Raw genomic sequence first — 22496 nt, 5'->3', positions numbered from 1 at the left:
CAGGAGCAGTGCAAACTTCCAGCACACAGACCATGAGCCTCAACCCACATTTAAAGAAACGAGGGTAGTTCATTTCTTTATTGCTCCATCAATTCTTGGTCTCTTGAGTAAGTTGCCAAATAGAGCCAGTCATGGGGTTTTGTGATATGAACGGAGATCACCAAATTAATTTCCTATATTGCAGGCTTCTGAACAGCTGTCAGATGGTAGAGACTTTCCATCACTTCCTACTTATCCATAGGCTGGATGCAAATTAGGAGCCTGGAGGGGAAAGGCTCCATCTCTCCCGTTAACTTCCTGAGATTAGGGTAAACTCATTTCCTGTATTTCAACAGCAGTGGGATATGCTCTCCTTAGCAGCACACTGCAAACTACATTTTAAAAAACTGTTCACGTCTTTTTTTCTATCCCTGCTATTTATCACCATCTTAGTAGCCTGAAGTTGTGAGTCTTGGTGTTGTTCCCATTGGACAGCCGTGCACATCACAAAACTACACAACTGGCAAATTGAGGACTCCCAGAGAAGTCAAGAACTGAACAGAGATTAGCTTTCCATTGTGAAGGAAGCTCCCACTCCCACCGATGCTGCTAAACCTAGTAAGCAAATAAAGAACTTCCTGCTACAAGGCTGTCAATCCAGCACCAAGTGGACATGATTTTTTTTAAGAAAACAAAAACAAAACAACCTGCTAAAGCCTGAAAACAACACGATTTTCCTGCAGATTTTATCCTTTCCATTTGCTAATATCTCAATTTCAATTCAGAAGAAACATAAAGGACTCCAATCTTTCCTCCTCTTTTTCCAGGAATTCCATACCCCCATCTTCGTTGGCATGAGACTGATCCTCTTTTTTCCAACTTGCCTTCAAGGAAATACTGCATCTACCTCCAAAGGCCTCCCCCCCAAAAATTCAATTCAATTCCAAATGACCAAGCCCTATCTCAGTGGCTTGAAAGAGCTATCGAAATCAAATATAGTTGCACTTCAGTGTGCATTAATAATAACAACCCTGTTCGGGCAATAAAAGAAGGGTATTGAATAGAACTCGTAACTTGCAAATTTATAATTATGCAGGAGATAGCGCTAGCAGGTCTTCTGACTGAAGAAGAAATACAATCCTTCTTTTAACATACCAGGTGGTGTTGTCAGTGGGGTGCCAGTTTCTTGGCAGTAACCAACAGGACGAATATACGGGCTGCTAGCATCGCACCTGGATCAAAAGGAAAGAATTGGCTCCAGTCAACTTTAATGTGAGAAGAAACACAGCAGATCAAATCCCATCTGATGTTTCTTTGCTGGGGCAGCAGATGCTTTTAGCGTGTGTGATCATGATGTACAGCACAAGTGCTTCCTGGTTGGAATTCACAAAAGCTACATTTTTAAGAACTGACATTCAAGTTGCCCCAGCAAGACAGGTGAATACTAAAGAGCCAAAGTATGTGTTTGTGTAGCTAACGCATATTTTCTAAGCGCTGTTCTTTGAACACCGAGCCCACTGAATTAGTCTGGGCACGGATTTTCAAAACTAACACACAAAACAAGCAAACAAAAAAATGTCAAAACGCATACCATAAAAAGCCTATGCAAGAAATAAAAGCTATGGCGGGGGAGGGGGATGATTTGAAGACTTGAGCTTAGAACTGTGTACGTATTTCATTCATTGAACCTGAAGCCAAGTGGAACTTGCCTGGTTTCGGATTTTGTTACAAATCCAAAACTTGGTCCAAGTACTTGAACTCCTGAGAGAACATGGCCCAAGTTCTGAGAAAGCCCCTTCCTTCCCATGGGTTCTGGGGAAGGGACTGATGATTTCATGCCAAACCAGGCAAACCAATGCAGCTTTAGCCAAATTTTGCTTTGAAGGTTTTTTTGTTTGTATTTAAGTTTGCCTTCCTGGAGTAAGAAACAACTGGGGAAAGAGTGTAATAATAAAGAAACCACCACCACACACAGAGCTGATGGGCGCAAATCTAAATGCTTTGTATTGCTTTCACAGATCAACAGCTAAGGTTTTTTAGAAATTAAACTAAAGACTGGACACACTTCTATAGTGTAGACTGGGATACATGAAATGGAGAGGAAAGGTGTTTCCTTTACAGATATTCAATATGGTCTCTTGGTTAGCTGGGACCAGGACTCAGGAGACCCTCACATGGAATGCGGCATGAACATAAGAACATCAGAACATCAAAATGCCCAGACTGGGTCAGATCAAAGATCCAGTATCCTGTCTTCCGACAGTGGCCAATGCCAGGTGGAATGAACAGAACAGGGAATCATCAAGTGAGCCATTCCTTGTTGCCCATTCCCAGCTTCTGGCAAACAGAGGCTAGGGACACCTTCCCTGCCCATCTTGGCTAATAGCCATTGATGGACCTACCCTCCATGAATTTATCTAGTTCTTTTTTGAACCCTGTTATAGTCTTGGCCTTCACAACATCCTCTGACAAGGAATTCCACAGGTTAACTGTGCATTGTGTGGAAAAAATACTTCCCTTTGTTTTAAACCTGCTCCCTATTAATTTCATTTGGTGACCCCTGGTTCTTGTGTTATAAGAAGGAGTAAATGTCACTTCCTTATTTACTTACTCCACACCAGTCATGATTTTATAGACCTCAATCATATCCCCCCTTACTCGTCTCTTTTCCAAGCCAAAAAGTTCCAGTCTTTTTAATCTCTCCTCATACGGAAGTCGTTCCATACCCCTAATAATTTTTGTTGCCCTTTTCTGAATCTTTTCGAATTCCAATATCTTTTTTTTAAGATGGGGTGACCACATCTGCAAGCAGTATTCAAGATGTGGATGTCCCATGGATTTATATAGAGGCAATATGATGTTTTCGGTCTTAAATTATTAAAATTAAGTATTCACCATCTAAAAAAAAAAGCACCCTGAGATTCTCAGATGAAAAGTGCAATAGAAGAACAGGACATAATTTTCAAAAAATGAGTAAGTTCCTGTTCTAAATCCATTGAATTGAAGGGAAAGACTTCCATTGACTTCAATATATTCACAGAAGGCAGTGAGACATGGGTCTCCACCCAAGAGAGGTGACAGCTGGAAGCCAGAAACCTTTAAGAGGATGGCTCTTGAAGGACCATGAAGAGAAAAATACAGGTGCAGTTACCTCAAAACTGTGACAAGGCCACTTATTTAGAAGCCTGAAAATGGATTCAGGAGCCCCAATGCACTCACACTTAACAATCTTAGCAGCTAAGTATTAGAGATCATCAACTTTATGGCAAAATGTTACAAGGGGAAAAATACCACAGTATTTGCGGATACAGTTTGAAAACAGTTTTCTTTACCAATAGTCATAACTCTCGTCCCAGTTGTCAAAATGAATTAGCAGCCGGTTATCCAACATATCAGCGATGGTTGCCACGCACATCAAAGATGGATTCTTTTTGTCCACTGCCTCTAGTTTCATTCCCACCCGAAAACCAGATGGTGTGACAGGCTAAGGAATAGCATAGAGGGAAAAGGTCTGTCAAGCTCTATGCCAGGTCATTGAAATTACTGTTCCAAACCTATTTGGTTCAGGTTATTTAAACAAAATACTGTAGTAGTAGAAAACAATATCATACTGTAACTACTTGCTTGCCAGAACATCTGTCAGGAGGGTCAAAGCCCAGATTTCCATGTGTTCTGGCAACAATGCCTATGATTTCTAACAATAGCTTGGTGCAATCTGAATAATGCTTATGTTCAATTACACCAGAGCCAGGCAGTTCAGAGACAGCGGTACAGAGGGCCCTTCTGATGAGGAGTACTGACTGAGGATGGATACTAGCACTGCTAGCCCTACCATATTAATGGAGGAGGAGAAGTCAGATGTGGCTTGTGAGAGTCTCCAGGGTATACAGGTGGGTCAGTCCAAAAAGCAGAGACAGAATTACATGCTAAGGCCCCGATCCCTCTACGGCAAATCCTCCACCCTTTTGCAATATCAGGGTAAGAATACTTTGATTAGGCTGAATGGGAAATGGTGCTGAGCAAAGAAACCAGGAGACCACTTGACTAATTCAGGAGGGGGAAAAAAACAGTGGTGGTGAAGACAGAAAAACAACAGAGATCTAGATAAGCTTGAAAGCTCGTCTCTTTCACCAACAGAAGTTGGTCCAATAAAAGATATTACCTCACCCACCTGGTCTTTCTAATATCCTGGGATCAACACAGCTATAAGGACACTACAAACAGAGATATGTACAGGGCTGAACACCTTTGTGTATGGTGCTGGATAAACAGGACTTGTGAGATTCTTAGAGTCCAGGGAAGTATCACAAACATCTAGAAGCTGAGGCCGCAAGCAAAACCAGAGTGTTACAATGTATTTAACTAATGCTAATGTAAATCAACAGAAAAGAGATCAAGGCGGAGGAGGGCAAATATACAGTCTCTGACTGGGAAGTTAGTGAACGTTGGGGGGGCTTGGGGTGGAGAAGTAAGAAAATTACTCTGGTTTCTCATCCTACAAATAAATTGCTGTGAGAAACTGCTCCCATATGACTCCACCAAGTTCTTTAGTGTTACAGCTTCTGTCCTGAGCATATAAAAAGGACACGTTTATATTCTGGCCAACGTTTTAGGCAGTGCTTACTTAATATCAGTCGTATTTTAAAAGACATTATACCCGATGCCACCACTTACTGTGCTGAGGGTCTTGAAAAGGTTTTTCGGGGCTGCTTGAGCTTTGCAGTTCTTCAAATACAAAACCCAATTAAATTCCCCTTCCTTGTAACCTAGAAAAAGAGATCAGAGATTGTTTTACATTGTTCCTGCTGTATTCAGATTGGTTTTTCAAAAATGGAAATAACCTAGAGAAGGATTTGAACTTTGCATGATACCTGCCCTTGTACAAGCTTCAAGGGTTAGGCCTTTCAGTTAACACATTACTCCCTCTTTTACTGCACTGTCTAATCATTAATCTGAAACTGCAAATGTTTCTAGGAAATGGAACGCAAGAAAGAAAGCGTAAGTTGTGAACAAAGATATTCATTGATTTTCATGCTCACTTAATAAAGAGTTACTAATTACTTTGACTAACAATGCCAAATACTGGGAATATCAGTAAGAAATTGGTTTGCTCTTCTGGCAATTATCTTCACACTTCAAATCATTCAAAGTGGGTTTGACATGAAACAAAACATGGACACTAAGGGCAGCCAGTTCACAGCAAAATGTGTTGCTTCTTGTACAGGTTTATTTCTCCACGTACCTTTCGGAGAGAGCAGCTTGTGACCTGTCTTTTCACACCAGCCAACAGGGTGGATATCTGGAGAGTCAGCATTAACCCAGAAGTCATAGTACTCAGAATAACCATCAAAATGTAACCGCATCCTGTATCCCTGCACCTACAAGCACAAGAGATTGTATTATCTTAAATGGACATTGACAAGCGACATAAAAATACTATTTTTAAAAGCCAATAACTCTCTTCCCTTTGGGTTTGTAAAACTGAAAGGACCTTTAAAAAACGAATTTCCTTTAGAAAATTCAGTTTTAACTTTTTCCATTTATGCTGTTTGCTTATTTTTCCCATCACACTCAGGGCTGGTCTACGCTACCATTTAAGTCAATCTAACGTACGTCACTCAGAGGTGTGAAGAAGCCTCACCCCCGTGAAGCGACTTAAGTTTCACACTGTCCACACCTGCGCTGTGTCAGTGCGAGACACTCTCCCGCCGACATAGCTTCCACTTCTTGTCAAAGTGGAGTAATTATGCCGACAGCAGAGCGCTCTCCCGTCGGCATAGTGTGTCTTCACCAGACATGCTACAATGGCACAGCTGCTGCGCCGATGTAGTGCTGTAGCGTAGACTTGCCCGCAGTTTGGAAAATGTAAAATAAGACTTGTCAGTTTCATTTTCTTGTTCTCATATTGTAGCCCTACATTGCAATGTTTTGGGTTGCACATACTGCAGGGAACTGCAGAGGGTCCAACCCAACCCAACCCAGTTTTTCAATGATTTAAAAAGACACTATGAAAACAATTCTATTCGTATAGGTTTTACGAAGCCTTAAGGCCTGGTTTTGAAATCCTTGCCCATTTCAATCCACTGGGCTTGACTGGGGAACTGTGGTGGGGGAAGCCCTCTTGGACCACAGTCTGGGGCTACATCTCTTCTCTGGCTCTCACAGAGTTCTCCCCCTGCTTGTGGTATACAAGAGTTCCTTCAAACAAATAAAGGAAAAGGAGCCTTTCCCTCTCCCTGCCTGGGGACCAGGAGAATTAAAGTTAAAAAAAAAAAAAAGTATTCAATCTCTTAGGCAGTTTCTCCATCACCCTTTTGTGGGTCTGCTTATCTGCTGGCTTTAGCATTCTTGATCAGGGCTAGGGGCCATCTTTAGGCCCTCAGGGAGGGATAGCTCAGTGGTTTGAGCATTGGCCTGCTAAACCCAGGGGTTGTGAGTTCAATCCTTGAGGAAGGCCATTTAGGGATCTGGGACAAAAATCTGTCAGGGGATTGGTCCTGCTTTGAGCAGGGGGTTGGACTAGATGAGGTCCCTTCCAACCCTGATATTCTATGATTCAGTAACCCTACTCAGCACCTGGTCTATACAGTTTCAGGAGCGGCAGGGTCCCCGACTATCTTCCTCTTCACTGATCTATTCCTGTAGTCAGTCCTCTCTGAGGCATAGCCTAACTGCCACCCCTTGCTGTGGCAGGATTTCCCCTTTTCAGCTTCCACCCCTGCCAGGCAGAGCAAACCTTGTAGGTGTGTCTGCGTTGGCTTATTTTATCCATTGTTATTGTGTCCATTGTAAATGGTTCCCTGGTTGTTCCCCCTAATTTGAGCTAGTATAGACATTCTGTTTCCAGCCTGCTGATCCATTTACCTCCCTGAACCTGTTTCCCACAAAATGAGGCCTCACCCATGTTCAATTACTCTTGTCAAACCAGGTCTACAGACCGGTTAGTGCTGGCTGAGTCCAGAGAAGCTCATTCGCTTCCCCTCTATTAAGGTGAGGGTGTGCCCCTTACAGGTACGCACTTGAGTTAGAATTATTTACGTAACAGCTGAAGGATATGATCCCAAATTTAAATCCTCAACTACGTTCCTTTAGCTTTCAGCTCAAACTTCTCCCAACCCTTACATTACTTCACTTATTTTTTTTTTTTAAAAACAATCTAAAAGATTATTTCTTTAACAAGTCCTCCTTAGACTTCTGATGTTGTTTTCTAATGAAAAAGAAATCAAATCCAGGAAAAACAATTACCTCAGCAATGGTGAGGACACAAAATAAAGATGGGTGTCCAGGATCCAGTCCCTCTAACTTCATTCCAACTTTAAATCCATTCCTAGTTTGTGGGAAGGATTGATACTGTGGGGAAATTAACGTTGGAGGGGAAAAAAATTGTATTTCACTTTTAGAGAGACAACCTATTTCAGAATAGTCACCAGAAACACTAAAGACTTCTGGTTTTCTAGTTTAGCAAAAACTATCATCACTAGAAATCACTTCAGTGTTAACCTTGCATAATTTTGAATGGTTTCCCATGACTGGATGCAGGTGCCCTCAGTTGTTTCCTGTTCTGGATCCCTTTTAAAATGAGAAGTGATGTCCAATGGTCAAGCACAGTTATATGGATCAAAAATAGCATCATCATGTGTCCCTAATATATCTGCAGATGACATTCTAAACACTCACTGTCAAAGTATCAGATTTTTTTAAGAACAAACTTGGAAGTCTGTTTTAATTAACTACAGGTACCAGCAAATCTTTTAAAATGTTCCAAGGCAAGTTTAATTTGTACACAAAGGACCCCTTTTATAGGGCCCAATCAGGAAGGCCTGCCACAGGCAAAACCATTGGGGACTTTTGGCTGTTTCAGGATTGGGTCCGTACTACAGTCATTATCCCAACAAAGCCAGGACTGGCTCCAGGTTTTCTGTTGCCCCAAGCGGTGGGGGAAAAAAAAAAAAAAGCCGATCGGCGGCAGCTCAATCGCGCTGCTCCATTCTTCGGGGGCAGTTCGGCAGCGGGTCCTTCACTCCCTCTCTTCCTCTTCAGCGGCACTTCAGCGGCAGTTCAAAGAGGAAGAGAGGTACTGAGGGACTGCTGAATTCCCACCGCAGACCCGGACGTGCCTGCCGCCCCAATAGCAGACGGAGTGCCACCCCTTTGTATTGGCTGCCCCAAGCACCTGCTTCCTTAGCTGATCCCTGGAGCCGGCCCTGAACAGAGCACATTCATTCTTTAGGGCTTGTCTACACATGGAGTTATTCAGGAATATGTGCTCTGGAATAACTCCATGTGTGGATGTTCCTATTCTGGAATAAGAGTGCCTTATTCTGGTTTAGCTTAATCCACTTTGAAAAAAAAGTGTCCGCACATGCAGTTATTCGGGAATAGTTTTTGCACTCTAAATTCACATCCAACCTCAATCCGAATTAACTTTCAATTATAGATAAGCCTAAAGAATAAGTTCTCTATAACTGGAACTGCAAACAGCTTACTGCAATACAGTGAAACCTTAAAATATTTTCCTTTCACTTTATGGTGGTCTCAGTCCTACAAGTTGCTGAATACCCTCTACTGCCAACAAAGTCGGTGGGATTTGTGGGAGCTCAGCACCCTGTGGGGTCAGGGCCTATAGATAAAGTTTCACCATATCCAAGTTCGCTGTACTCTTATTTAGACACAGCAAGTGGACGCTACTTCTACCCTCACTTGTAATGATTGCCTCTTAATAAGATAATCTATAACAGTCCAAGATTCAAGGATCCAATTCATTTTAACAGTGTTTTAATTAGTAAGGCTAAAATCAGCATCACACAACCACCAGTCATTGGCAGGACATATAAAAAGATACTAAACTGCCCCTCTGCAATGCGATTGATCTGCTCATAGCTGATTTACTCATAACTAGTTGAAGCAGACTAGAACATTATTTGTGGCCAAGATTAAGTGCAAGGACTATAAAGGGTGTGTAAATGTCACCTGATCCCACTGTTGCCTTAAAAGAAAAATAAGAGATTTAAAACAAATCAAATATTAGCCAATCATATCGGAAATCTAGAGAATTAACTCTTCCTCCCCTGAATTAACTTCAGTCGTAATATTTTGCCCCTTTATACTACTTTTCAGAGAATCAAAAATTGTTTTACAAGCATTAACTAATTGAGCTGCACACCCCTTCCATGAGGGAAGGTACATTATTATATTTGTTTTTAGTATGGGAAACAATTTTCTTGTCCCACAAAATTTTTTGAGATTTCAAAAATTTTCCCTGTCCTGAATTGGGACAAAAAGTCAAAATTCTCAAAAATTTTCACAAACCAAAAATCCAAAAGTATTTTTTGTTCAGGTCAAGCAAAACATTTCGTTCTGATTTTGACTGCTTTTTATTTATTTATTTACTTACTCAAATTGAATTAACTAACTTTTAAAATATGTCTGTCTGAACCAAAAATCTGCAATTTTGTATTTGTTAAGTGTCAAAATGAAATGCTTCAACTTCAAAACTTTTTATCCCTCCAAATGTTTTTGAACGGTAAATTTGTTGAAATCAGTTCTTTCCACAAAAAGTTTGTTGTGATTCACTGGCATTTTTCAATTAAAAAATGTTGAGTCAAAAAACTGCTGACCAGCTTTATTCATTTTACAGGTAGGGAAACTGAGGCAGGGAGGTTGCATGACTTGTTCAATCTGCAGCTGTGGGGTTCTATTCTTGACGCGCTGCGTGTCCTTGGGAAAGCCACTTAACACCTCTCTGTATCTCAGTTTTCCCATTTGTAAAGTGAAAGTGGGGATAACAATGCTTGCTCCCTTTTGCAAAGGTCTGTGAGATCTACAAATGAAGAGTGCTTTAAGTGCAAAATATTATTATTGCAATGCAGCAATGTCAGCATTACAGCTGGAAATAGAACACAGGAGTCCTGACAAGTCCCCTCCCTCTAACCACCAGAACACACAGCCTCCGTAGAAGATGCATAGCGGGTTTTTTTTTTTTTTTTTTACACCACTTATGGTGCTGGAAGTCAACATTTTTATGCTACTTGCTTATAGCAACCCAAGCACTACTTGCAACTAGTGGTGTCAGGGAAGTCTCCTATTCTGGCACCAAGGGGTTAATAATTCAGTGATGCTGCATGAGGAATTATCAAAGCAGAAAAAGCATCCAAGGGGCTGCCAACCTCTTTGAACAGTTTTAGGGGAGCAGCTGGCATCTGTTCCTCTTCCAAGTAAGAAACCCAGTTCCACACCGTCTTCTTTCCAGGAACAACTGAATAATCAAAAACAGAAAGAGATAACACTTATCTCATGGAGGACAGAATGCTGAATGGAGAGCAGCCGTCTTCTCCCTTTCCTTCCCACTCACTAAACGGCCACTACCACCATCTGGAGCAGATCCAGATGCCAGCCCAGCCCTCCTTGATGCTTAAAGAGCAGGTAACAAGAGCCTTGGAGGAGCTCAAAGCTCGGTCAGGGGGCCAAACACATCTGGTGACTGCTATCCCCATCATAGAATCACAGGGTTGGAAAGGACCTCAGGAGGTCATCTAGTCCAACCCCCTGCTCAAAGCAGGACTAATCCCCAGACAGATTTTTACCCCAGTTCCCTAAATGGCCCCCTCACAGATTGAACTCAAAACCATGAGTTTAGCAGGCCAATGCTCAAACCACTGAGCTATCCCTCCCCCCCAACACTTTCAATTGCTGGTGAGCTACACTAAGAAGCTACCCATCTTGAGGAAAATACAACCCCAGGCAATAGTTTGACTGTATCTATTTTTCATTAGAAAAAATTATGTTAAATTATATGCCAATTAGTTGTGGCACACAGGCAGTTGGCAAGTTGCCACTGGAGTGTTGGTGCTGCAAAGTTGGGACAACCCTAGAACGGGAACTTCAAAAGGAGGAAAGGAATTTCTCCATCCAATATCTCGGAGCATGAATAAGGGTGGGGCTCAAACTAACATTAGCACAGGAAAGGTACACAACAGCAGCTGAAAACAAACTCAAAATGAACCAAATGAAAAACCAAACAAACTTCTGTTTAGCAAATATATTAGTACATGGATAGTGAATACGATCCCAAAGCAGGTGTCTGGATTCAGGCTAGTAGAACCACACTAACAAAGAAGAAAAAGTTACATTTTAAATGGATATTAAAAATTACCCCAAATTATCTCCCTTCAAGTGTGTAATAAATCTCAAACCCATTACCTTCAAAGTCTGTAAACAATTCCCTCTTTATTTACATTACATCTTCTATTCAGAATTTGCTGCGTACAGATGTGATCTAAAGCTCATTGAAATCAATGGGAAAAGACTCCTACTGACTTCAATGGGCTTTGGATCAGGCCCACTCTTTCTAGGTTCTTATATTGTGCCAAACACGGAGGCAAGACCCTGTCCTATTCCATCCGATACACTGCAGAAGGCTGATGTACGAGACATGGAATAGGTGCCTAACAAAGGTAACTATTACTCTGAACGCGGAATGAGCTCCATAGATTCATAGATTCTAAGACTGGAAGGGACCTCGAGAGGTCATCGAGTCCAGTCCCCTGCCTGCATGGCAGGACCAAATACTGTCTAGACCATCCCTGATAGACATTTATCTACCTACTCTTAAATATCTCCAGAGATGGAGATTCCACAACCTCCCTAGGCAGTTTATTTCAGTGTTTAACCACCCTGACAGTTAGGAACTTTTTCCTAATGTCCAACCTAGACCTCCCTTGCTGCAGTTTAAACCCATTGCTTCTTGTTCTATCCTTAGAGGCTAAGGTGAACAAGTTTTCTCTCTCCTCATGACACCCTCCGCTGACCTTGTTTTTTCTGTTCACTATGATCCATTTTGTAACAGCTGGTAAAGTTTGCAAACAATAAGAAAAGAAACCATGAGCTCAGCTCACCTTGTTTTAGAGGTTTAGTATTTCTGCGGCTTTTCATATTATTTGATTTATTCTTCTCCTAGACACAGACATGATTTAAAAAAAAAAAAAAAGTTTAGCCATATTGTTGTCTCCCCCCGAGTGGTCATTTCACAACGTAGGTATGATAAAGATGTAACATGTTACTAACAGAAATATTCTTCTTAAATCAAACCTGTGAGTGCATTACAGTAATAGCAGGATCTTACATATACAGCTACATTTACCCTAAAGAATCGCAAAGTGCTTTACAAATTGTTTCCACCAAAGATCATTTAAGTAAGTCGCATGGTATAATAAAGACTGAACTCTCTATTGTAGTGGATTGGATTCATTGTCTGCACTGCAGGATTTGCAGCAATAAGCAACACGTTATATTCACACAAATGTGTGTCCATCTATGCTAGTGCGTGGATACACAGAAAGGATATTTCACCAGCCACTGAAGGAAATAGAGGTTCCGAGTAACTGCTGTCACAAAGACACCTCAAGAAACTGTATTTTGTCTTTAAACGTCACAGATTATGTCCGATAACTTGTAAACTACAAAGAAGAAATACTAACATCATGTTAAAAGCAACAGAGGGTCCTGTGGCACCTTTGAGACTAACCGAAGTACTGGGAGCATAAGCTTTCGTGGGCAAGAACCTCACTTCTTCAGATGCAAGTCTGAAGTGAGGTTCTTGCCCACGAAAGCTTATGCTCCCAGTACTTCGGTTAGTCTCAAAGGTGCCACAGGACCCTCTGTTGCTTTTTACAGATTCAGACTAACACGGCTACCCCTCTGATACTTAACATCATGTTAGTTCAGCCAGGGTTGTCACTTCTTGAAGCAAAGCAAGAAAGGCAGAAATTGAAAATCAGAGCCAAAATATGCCCCACGCCCTTTAAACGTTTTTTTTTTTAAATGGGGGCAGGGGAAGAGGAAGGGAGAGATGGAAGAAGGAAAGTAGTTCTGACGTTTTGCGTACAATCCCTCAGATAACAGCTGAACTATGGGATAAGTTAAACTGTACGCAACATTAGAAACTTCAGCCTGTGTCACCAGTAACTGCTCCAGCTGAGCTCAGTGTTACAGAACAAGCAAAACACATGAATACAAATAAAAACACTCGGACATGGCAGCCTGCATATCAAATAGCAGAGTATGGACCTTTCAAACAGAGGAGTTCTAGTTTTATGAACCCTAATCACAGAATCATAGAATCATAGAATCTCAGGGTTGGAAGGGACCTCAGGAGGTCATCTAGTCCAACCCCCTGCTCAAAGCAGGACCAATCCCCAGACAGATCATGTGAACGGCTTCTTTCCCTTGATCAACAAGATACAGGAGTATATACTTGACCAGCAAGCAGAGGTCACAAGCACTCAGAGGATGGGGGTATCGACCTTCCCATGCTTTGGTGAAAGTGCCTTCGTAACGGACAAGTCATGCCGCAGAAACTGTTTTGCAGTGTTTTGAAGGACAAGAAGAAAACCATGCAGTGCAACTCCTAAGTTTGAAAAGACTGAGGGATTTGGTGGTAAAGAGATGCAATTTTCTCAGACAAAAAATATCAGCGATTTATTTCACCTGTGACTTCAGGCACACTACAGTTTTTTCAACACTGCTGGGATATTTTTGTTTTCCCACTATTAGTCTCTAGATATTTTAATGTACAGAAAGGTTTGCAGATAGCACATCTAATGCACGTGTAACACTGACCTGAAGTTCCACTGTCTGTTTCAAATGCTGATAGTATAGTTTTCTGTAATGTGGCTTTAGATTGTATTCTTAGGTACAGGGACCTCGCCATGTATTTATTTTTACTACTGTAAAGAACTCTGTACCCCTCTGGCACTGTAGGTGTGGACAAATTATAGTCTAAAAACTCAATTGCGACCTCTTGTCAGTTTTTCACTAATATAACTCCCCTGATTTCAGTGGAGATATTCCCGATTTACACCAGCGTAATGAGATCAGACTCAAGTCTGAAAGATTCACGGAGCCCACCGGTGTACATAGAATACACCCTTTGATTTGATTTTCTTTGTATATTGACAAGGAACCTTGTTACAATTCCATTCAAACAAAAGTGCACATCAATCTCGTTTACCTCATCATCATCTATATTTTCGTCCTCATCCTCAGAATCCAGAAGAAGTTTCCTCTTCCTTCGGAGTCGCTTGAGGGGTCTGTCAGCCTCATTAACCTGGCAGCCAATGCTGACGTTAAGGTTTCTGCTGCTTATTCTGTTTCTGCAATCAGCTTGGATGTCTTTAGAGTCACTGCAAACAGCCACAATTTAAAATAAAAAACCCGTTCTATAACCAGTGTATGGCTGGCTGTGTGTAGGGCTTGGCTGGCAAATAAGAAGTGAATTTAATATTTGTGGGAAGAGCCAGATTTTCTATTGATCTTAGATACTTATATAGGTGTGGAAAGATTAGATTTTTATCAGTACATGTGTGCAAACAGTGATTTCACTGTACACATATAAATCAACTAAAAGATTTTTCATCGATAATAATCTAAATTTACAGATAGGCAAAGTAAGAAAAATGCTGTCTGAAACCTTATTAGTGTTTGCTTGAAGGATATTTACTATATTTATTTTGATATGTGATGTTGACTGTGTTTTAACAGTTACAAAGCTTTAACTTTTTGAATCTCAGCATCTACTGTCATAAAATTATTATCCGACACCCCTCTATAATTTTGCGGAACTGTGAAAATTTAAATAGATAAAAAAAATCTAAGAAAATGCTTAAAAATAAACCTGTTGAAATTACAAAAATCAAATTCTGCCAATTCTACTTATATGGCCTTGTTACCCCAGTATCTGAGCGCCTCACAATCTGTAATGTATTTACCCTCACGATACCTCGGTAACATAGGAAAGTGCTGTTAGCTCGGTCTTACAGCTGGACCACTGAGGCATAGAAAGACTAAATGACTTGCTCGAGGTCACATCGGAAATCTGTGGCATAGCAGGGAGATGACCTGGGTCTCCCAAGTCCCAGCCTAATGCCCTAACCAACAGACCATCCTTCTTCATGGGAAATGTCAGATTGACAGGCCGGGAGGCTTAAATCCTGCATTTATCTCCTGACCAGGTGCAGCACACACAGTGGCAATGCAGCCAGACTTGAGCAGTTGGCACTAATTGACCTCTTTGCTGAAGTCCCGGAGAGCGAACTCTCTTCTCTTCTTTATAGATGGTACCTTCAGGACAGGACTAGGCTGATCAGTAGGCTTTGCACTGCTGCTGCCCGTGCTGTGCTGATACCCGCTCTGTTGATTTATTGCTGTCACTGCAACACCTTCCACCGATGCTAAATTCTCATTAAACGGAAAAATGATGTGAGGTTTCTTACTGGTCTTTATGCTGCTGAGAGCAGGTTCGAGTACAAAACTTCCCATTCTCCAAGCAGTCCATTTGCCCCCAGTTTTCACAGGCTGAGAGGTCAGAACTAGGCGCGTTGTCTTTGGGCTCTGCAGAAGAGGAATGAGGACAATGATTAAAGAAAAAGTTGTAAAGTTTTTAAATGTATCGCCTCTCAGTCTCATTCAAGGAGCTCTCCCAACGCCCTTTATAAACTTTCATTAACTAAGCCTCACACAGGGAGGTAATTATTATCTCTGATCTGGTATTTAAAGAGAGTGTTTTCTGTCATTAAAGCCCAAACCACTCAGATCTACAGAAGTTGTGATATTTTAATATCAGGGAAACTCATGCTCCCCTGTAAAGGTGTCAAAGAAGAATTAAATCTCAAGGCTCTAACCTTACCAGGGTCCAATTAGAAGACTTTTTTTTTTAAAGTGCCCCTATATCTTCGAGACAAGTGCAAATTTTGTTCTTCCTAATGTAAATTAAATCCTAATCCAATATCACATTAGAAAACACAAAGTCCTTATTTCCAAAACTTAGCATCAAAGTAATGCACATTTTGTTCATCTATAACAAAGTAATTTTATTCACAAATTATGCACTTGGGCATACATGTGGGCTGGGTGCAATCTACTATACCTAACATAAGCGTAGCTGCATATTTTGGGCTCACAATTGACTGTTTTGACACAGTTTGCTAAAACGTGGCCTCAGATGCTAAAAAAAACAAATTGTCAAGTAATCTGTACTATTTCAATTCTTCCCTGGCCCCCACTCACCAAGGCTTGTAATATCCTGCTGGAAGACCGAAAAATATGGTTTATATTTGATGCCTCAGATAGGCCAATACAGACGCCAGATGGATTGGGTTGGAGTTCGGCAGAGAGAGTCCATTTGTACTACATCCTGAGCCCTTTCCATCTACCCTTGAGGACTTGCTGATTCAAGACATGGGGAAGGCAGGTAAGGAAGAACACTTATATAACTGGCTATGCCTGCAGAGCTCTGCTCTGTAGAAAGACACACCATCGGGGGAGCGTTCTTGGGTTAAAGCGGAGCAAGGCTGTCTTAGTGCTGAGTCATCATCCAAGACCAGATTCTTAGCCTGATGGAAAAACACCTTCTAGTCTCTCTGTGACAGGGAAGAGATGCACCCCCAATAAAGCCAGGATGGGTATATCTGAATGTATGGTCTTCCATCTCTCTTGATCTTACTAGGCATTTTGCTACCAGAAGTGCTGGTAGAAGAACATGTCAGAGTTTCCCTGCAGTGCTGGAGACAGTATGTCTTGCGAACATGGGGACTGACTCTGAGGTGAGCTTATGCACCATGCTGTTCCTACGTGCTCCAAGGCAGTGACAGGCCTTGAACTGCTCCAAGGTGCTAGTGCAAAAGCCGCTCCCTAGCACCAAGGGAGGCTGATACACCAGGGGCTCCATAGCACCAAGCTGGGACACATTTTACACACGATCCTGTGATGCAGGGCCTGCCACAGGACTTCGTGCCAGGAGCCCTAACCCCAGCCTTCAGCCTCCCATCACCACTTTCAGGATCCCAAGGCATGACCAGGAAGCGACTCGATGTGGTGACCAAGTCTCAAACTGCCTCTAAACAATAAGAGCCGAAGGAAGATACGCTACTGGACTTAGCAAGCTCAATGCACACCACCTGGGGCTGAGGACAAGACACAAGCCTAGACCCAAAAGGGCTACAGCAGCTGCATTGGTTGGAACTGCTGGGCAGCAGCTCCTGGGGGAGGAGCAGGTCTGAAAGGAACGACCTGAAATGTTCCTGGTGCCTGAGGTACCTTTTGCTCACTAGGGCAGTTCCCTTGAGTTGGATTATTGTAGCCTCAGGGATCCAAAATTCTTAGAGCTAAGGATTGTTTCCACATGATTCATGCTAGAGGCACAAGTTTCCAGAGTGAGTCTCCTGCACGGATAATGGGCGAGATCCTGGCCCTGCTTTCCAAGACAGAATTAGCACAAGCAAGCACAAAGCCAGCTCAGCTGGCTACCGGAGGATTCCAACGGCACAGGGAATCTCTGGCTGGCGCAGTGGTAGGATATCCACTCCTGCTCCACCCCAACATGAGGTGTGTGTCCAAGGCAAAGGAATCACCAGGCACTCCAGTGATCCCCGTCTGCAAGAACGAACTCTTGGTGGCTGTTGCAACTGAGACATGCTTTGAGTGGGTGCTTGACAAAGATCTCGCCCAGTGTCTTACCCCACCTTTATAAAGTGCTTTGAGATCTTCAGATGAAGGATGCTAGATAAGCACTAAATATTATTATGATTATATGGGAACTAAATCCATTCAAAATACTTTAAAATAGGTATATATATTTAAAAACATACAGTGATTCACTACAATCAATCACCACCACCACACAGCTCATGCCAGCAAGCACTGTATTGCTACAGGAAGCGCTTCATGGGGTTCCAGCGTCCTATCAAGCTGTGTATTTGGTCCCTCGGCAGTGCACAAAGCTCACCTTCAGAATCAGCATCAGAGGCAGCAGTGGTGTTGGTAGCAGCCGGAGTGGAAGCACCAAGGTTAAGGCCGGCTATGCTGGCATTTATTGCTGGAGCCAAGAGAGTTTTTATGGCTTCTGCTTCAGTAATGATTTCTAATGTTCCAAACTCACTTAAACGGAACTGCAGGTAACAAAAGAAAGAAAGCGGCTAAAGAAGACAAGCAAACTAAACAGCAGCAGACAGGCTTCAAAGGGGGAATGATCGTGCATGAGATTCAATATGTAAGCAGAGCTAGGACAAAAAGCGCCATTGGCAAGAGAAATTGCTTTCCATACAACACGGTGTCACAAAAAAATCCTATTTCCCCAGGAAATGCCTGTTCAGTGGTGGTCTCATAAAAAAAAGCTATTGATCTGCTTCACTGTTAATACAGAAAAACGACGTTTATTCTTGTGTGCTTCAGATTTTTTCCTTTTATGTAATTCAAACCGACAGCATTTCTAGGAAACAAATGGAGCCACTTATCTGCCCTCTGAAAGAGATCGGCAACTTGGCCAGAATCCCTGTTCTGAGTTCAGGATTAGCCTATGATGAATAAATAGACAACAGTAGCAACCCACCTAAAAATCTTCTAGCAAGTAGGAACTGTTAAGAAAGAGGTTACTTACCAGTAACTGCAGTTCTTTGGAGAGTACCACACACACCTGTAGGATAAGCCGCCTCTGCCCCCCATACAACCAACCCAACCTCTCCCCCCCCACACACACACACACTCCCTACCATATCTTTGAGCATTGGGAACCTTCCACAAATGCAGCATCAGCGGGGATTGCACACATGGTCCTTCACAGCACTAAGTACATCTCTACCCCGATATAACGCTGTCCTCGGGAGCCAAAAAATCTTACCGCATTATAGGTGAAACCAGAGCACTGCTTTACCGCGTTATATCCAAATTCATGTTATATTGGGTCGCGCTATATCAGGGTAGAGGTGTATTTGGAGTTAGAGTTATAAGGGACCATGCAGTTCTCAATCCCATCAGTTCCTTCGGCAAATGAACTTCACAGGAAGATGGGAGGAATGTGGCAATATACAGAGGCAACATTACTGAAGAACTACAGCTACTGGGTGGTAACTTACTTCTTCTTTCTTCAGGGTGGCCTCTGAAAAATCCTACTTGTAGAAGTCTAACAAATAGGAGAGATCCCTTCACTGGAATGGGGTACTGACCCAAAGGTGGATCAGACAGTCTAGCTCACAGAGCCGCCTCCTCAGGACAGACTGGAGACTGTCTTTTCAAGCTCAAGGTATAAAGATCCGGCATGCAGAACAACAGTCCCGGGATCAGCTCCCCCTGAGGAACAGATAACAGCAGATATGGGCTTATAACTCTCGGAAGCTGGAAGAAAACAACGCATACTACGGTACTTAAACACAATTTCTCTGGGCCTTTAAACTCTGGATTGGATACAAACCCAGAACCAAAACTGAGTCATTCTGGAAATCCAAACTGTATCACTGGTTAAGAATGATCTAAAATCTATCTAAACTATCTACACTATCAATAACTATACCAAGCTATCAGATTTGGGCAAAAAGTGAACAAACAAGAAAATCCTTCCAGGCAGAGCAAAGGTGTCTATACTCACAGCTAGCCATGGAAAAGGAAAGCGCTGAAGCAGCTGGGAACCGCATGGATTCTTACAACCTTGGTTTCAAATATCTGGGGTCCTAGCAGGGTGCTTGCTTGGTCCAAGCAGACACTGCATTTCTAGCAAGTTCCTGCACAGAGCCACTAAGCGCAGTCTACAAGTGGATGTATGCAAAGGTCACCACAAGGAAGAATGACTTTCTTATGATCTTGGAATTAATTATACAACAAAAACTAACTGCCATTCCCTCGATCTCAGTATCCTCTGCAATATGGAGATGGCTACCCAACAACAAGAGAAATAAACTACTAGAGGTCACTCACGCTAGCAGACTCTGTGGCAGAGTTTTCATTCACACTAGCACAGGGATCGGCAACCTTTGGCCCACGGCCTGCCAGGGTGAGCCTCCTGGTGGGCCAGGCCGGTTTGTTTACCTGCCGCGTCCGCAGGTTCGGACGATCGCGGCTCCCACTAGCTGCGGTTCCCCGCTCCAGGCCAATGGGGGCTGCGGGAAGCGGCGACCAGCACATCCCTTGTCCCGCGCTGCTTCCCGTAGCCCCCATTGGCCTTGAGCAGGGAACCACGGCCAGTGGGAGCCGCGATCGGCCAAACCTGCGGACGCGGCAGGTAAACAAATGGGCCCGGCCCGACAGGGTGCTTACCCTGGCGGGCCACGCGCCAAAGGTTGCCGATCCCTGCACTAGCATATAGGTTGTATATAACTCCTTAAAAATCATAACCAACCTCCACCGCACCAAACTAGGTTCACAAAAGCACTAGCCCTGACCTCTTAGGCCCACTGACAGAAGCATCGTCTTCCTTCTCTCCTTCACCCTTATTGTTCACCATATCGCTAACTCAATTCCACCCATAGCTTATAAAAGCTCTCCCCAAAACCCTCTCCCCACTCATTGGAGCTGCAGCCTGTATTCCTCGCAGCTTCAAAGATGCTGCACCAGAAGAAACATATTTCTGCCCCTGAATCCCAAAGTAACCAAGAGTATTATTTTTATTTAATTGAGAGCAAAGATAACCCACCCCAAACAAATGGTAATGATATACATGGGATTTGGAGGGGCTTTTCTATAGGAGTCTTTACATCGGTTTAATGAGGGCACTACCTCCTTCTTGAAATGGTGGAAGAACAGTAGTGGAAAATGGATTGCAGGTTGAGGGTTCCTCAGCAACACATATAATAGTAACAGACCGGTACTGTGAACAAAAGGTCACAATGGGGAGCCTCACCAGAGCTCTGATGTCCCATTAAACAGCAGAGCTAACTACTGAAGGAAGCAAGGATATTAAAGCAGTCTTGTATTAAGGGACTAGATTCTTGAGATATCTAGAGCCTTTTAGATATAAAATCATCAACTTGAATCCAGCCCAAGCCGGTAGTGACAGAAGGTGGTTACCACCTGATGGCTCACCTGAGAGCACATGCATTGGTGGAGATCAGTTCACTTTCCAGCGGACGAGCACTCGTATCAGAAAAACCACCACCACAATTGGTGTCTTTGCTAGAAGTCTCTGAAGACTGAATGAGCCATGCAGTTGAACTCTACTCTCACTCTTACTGATCAAGGACAAGGCACATTAGTATATGGGGTGACTGATTCTGCTACTCCCTGCACTGTACCTGCTCTCTAGTTAAACAGAGGATTTCAATCGGCAGAGCTGCCAGTACAGCATATTCACTAACTCTAAAGTCACATGAACATTTTTTAAAACACTCTCCTTAATAAGAGACAAAAGAAGTAGACATTACAAAAAACATAACTGTGCTGTTTTCCCCTCCACATGCAAGAATTCTGACGTACATGAGGGAGAAAAAAAAAAGAGGCAAAAAATAAAAGGGAACTGGACACTGAAAACAAAACAAAACCCTGTTATTGGATCATACCACTGAGACGCACACCTGCAAGGCCAGTTAATAATGAACAACCTGGACATTTTTACCACGCTCAGTCACTGTGGTACCTGAGGCCTCAGCTTTGTGTTTGATAATCCTGTATTTATATTGTTCTGAATAGATCCCATCATGCTTTGTAGACACTACACACACTGTTATTCCAGAATCAATTAAATGCAGCCATCTCTGGAGAGGAATATAACTGCTATTTAAGAGAACACAGCAATGTTTCTCAAGAGGTTTTCTTTTAGGAAGTGAAGAATAATGTCTCCAAATAAAAGTACAGGGGAATACAGGAGACAAGTTAGCCATTAGAAAGTAATTATCCAAACTGCAATTTGAACAAAACCCCAGGACTCCTAGGAACTCCATGAACTTGATTCTGTATTACTCAGGTTTTATGTCAGTATAATTCCCATTGATTTCAGGTCCCATATGTTGATCAAAACACTTCAGACACACAGGGTCATTCATGCATGCACTTATTCTTTTCACTTCTGTGGAGATACAGCATGGAAGAATTTGCTTCATAGACTGAAGTAAGCTTTGAATGACTGGGTTGCAGATTTTTCAAAGAAAAGGGGAGGGAGGGGGAAGTGAAAGAAAAAGACCAATGTTTTCCAGTGAGGCCACTGATTTTGGAATGGATACCTAATTTGAGACATGTTGAGCCTGATTTTCAGAGGCTCTGAGTACCCACCGCTCCAATTCCCTTCAGTTGGAGCTGTAAATGTTCAGCACCTTTTAACAAAAAACAAAACAAAACCAGGCTCAGGGTATCATGTTAGACATCCAAAAAAAAATCAATGAAACTGTGGCCTGAATATTTAATTTTAAAAGTACAACTGAAATAAGTCTGTCGGGTAACTTGGAAAACACAATCAACTGATGGGGTCATTTTCTGTCTACCATATTTGTGAGCAACCTCCTTTAAAATCTCAGCTGTGATTTACGGAGGTTACATTATAGCCGCTACCAATAAGAAAGGTGTAGCTAGACAATAGCTGAGAAAATAATCACAGACACACTAAAGCAACCAATGGGCGCAGTTCTACAAATATTAACTCGTGAGAATAGCCTTTGCTCATTATGGGCTGAATTTAACAGGATTTCTTGCCTGAATAAGGTGTACCCACACAGCTGAGAAATGGTAAGTTCAGGCCTTAAATGTCTGAGCAGCAATGAATGAAG

General features: G+C 42.5%; 1 protein-coding gene across 12 annotated transcripts in view; it reads right to left on the bottom strand.

Moving 5' to 3' along the window:
• Nucleotides 1-22496, bottom strand: part of LOC101947078 (lethal(3)malignant brain tumor-like protein 4) — a 76019-nt gene that overhangs the window by 39247 nt on the left and 14276 nt on the right. For 8 of the 12 annotated variants that reach the window (XR_010594657.1, XR_006176118.2, XM_008168907.4 and 5 more), the window contains 10 exons: nucleotides 17759-17921; nucleotides 15249-15366; nucleotides 13988-14159; nucleotides 11874-11931; nucleotides 10146-10234; nucleotides 7225-7329; nucleotides 5222-5357; nucleotides 4654-4745; nucleotides 3312-3463; nucleotides 1135-1211 (listed from right to left, as the gene is read on the bottom strand). Coding sequence is in view for 10 of the 12 variants with exons in the window: in XM_008168907.4 (XP_008167129.1) it covers nucleotides 1135-1211; nucleotides 3312-3463; nucleotides 4654-4745; nucleotides 5222-5357; nucleotides 7225-7329; nucleotides 10146-10234; nucleotides 11874-11931; nucleotides 13988-14159; nucleotides 15249-15366; nucleotides 17759-17921 (1162 nt within the window). In the remaining 2 variants the exon portion in view is untranslated. Of the gene's footprint in view, nucleotides 1-1134; nucleotides 1212-3311; nucleotides 3464-4653; nucleotides 4746-5221; nucleotides 5358-7224; nucleotides 7330-10145; nucleotides 10235-11873; nucleotides 11932-13987; nucleotides 14160-15248; nucleotides 15367-17758; nucleotides 17922-18884; nucleotides 19784-22496 lie in introns of those variants that run through there. The other 4 variants (XM_024105842.3, XM_065577112.1, XM_042857336.2 and 1 more) reach the window with 3 other exon arrangements.

The sequence above is a fragment of the Chrysemys picta genome, chromosome 23, assembly GCF_011386835.1.
Source record: "Chrysemys picta bellii isolate R12L10 chromosome 23, ASM1138683v2, whole genome shotgun sequence".
Taxonomy (NCBI): domain Eukaryota; kingdom Metazoa; phylum Chordata; order Testudines; family Emydidae; genus Chrysemys; species Chrysemys picta.
Note: the sequence above shows the minus strand (reverse complement) of the source record. Positions and strands in the feature narration are given on the sequence as shown.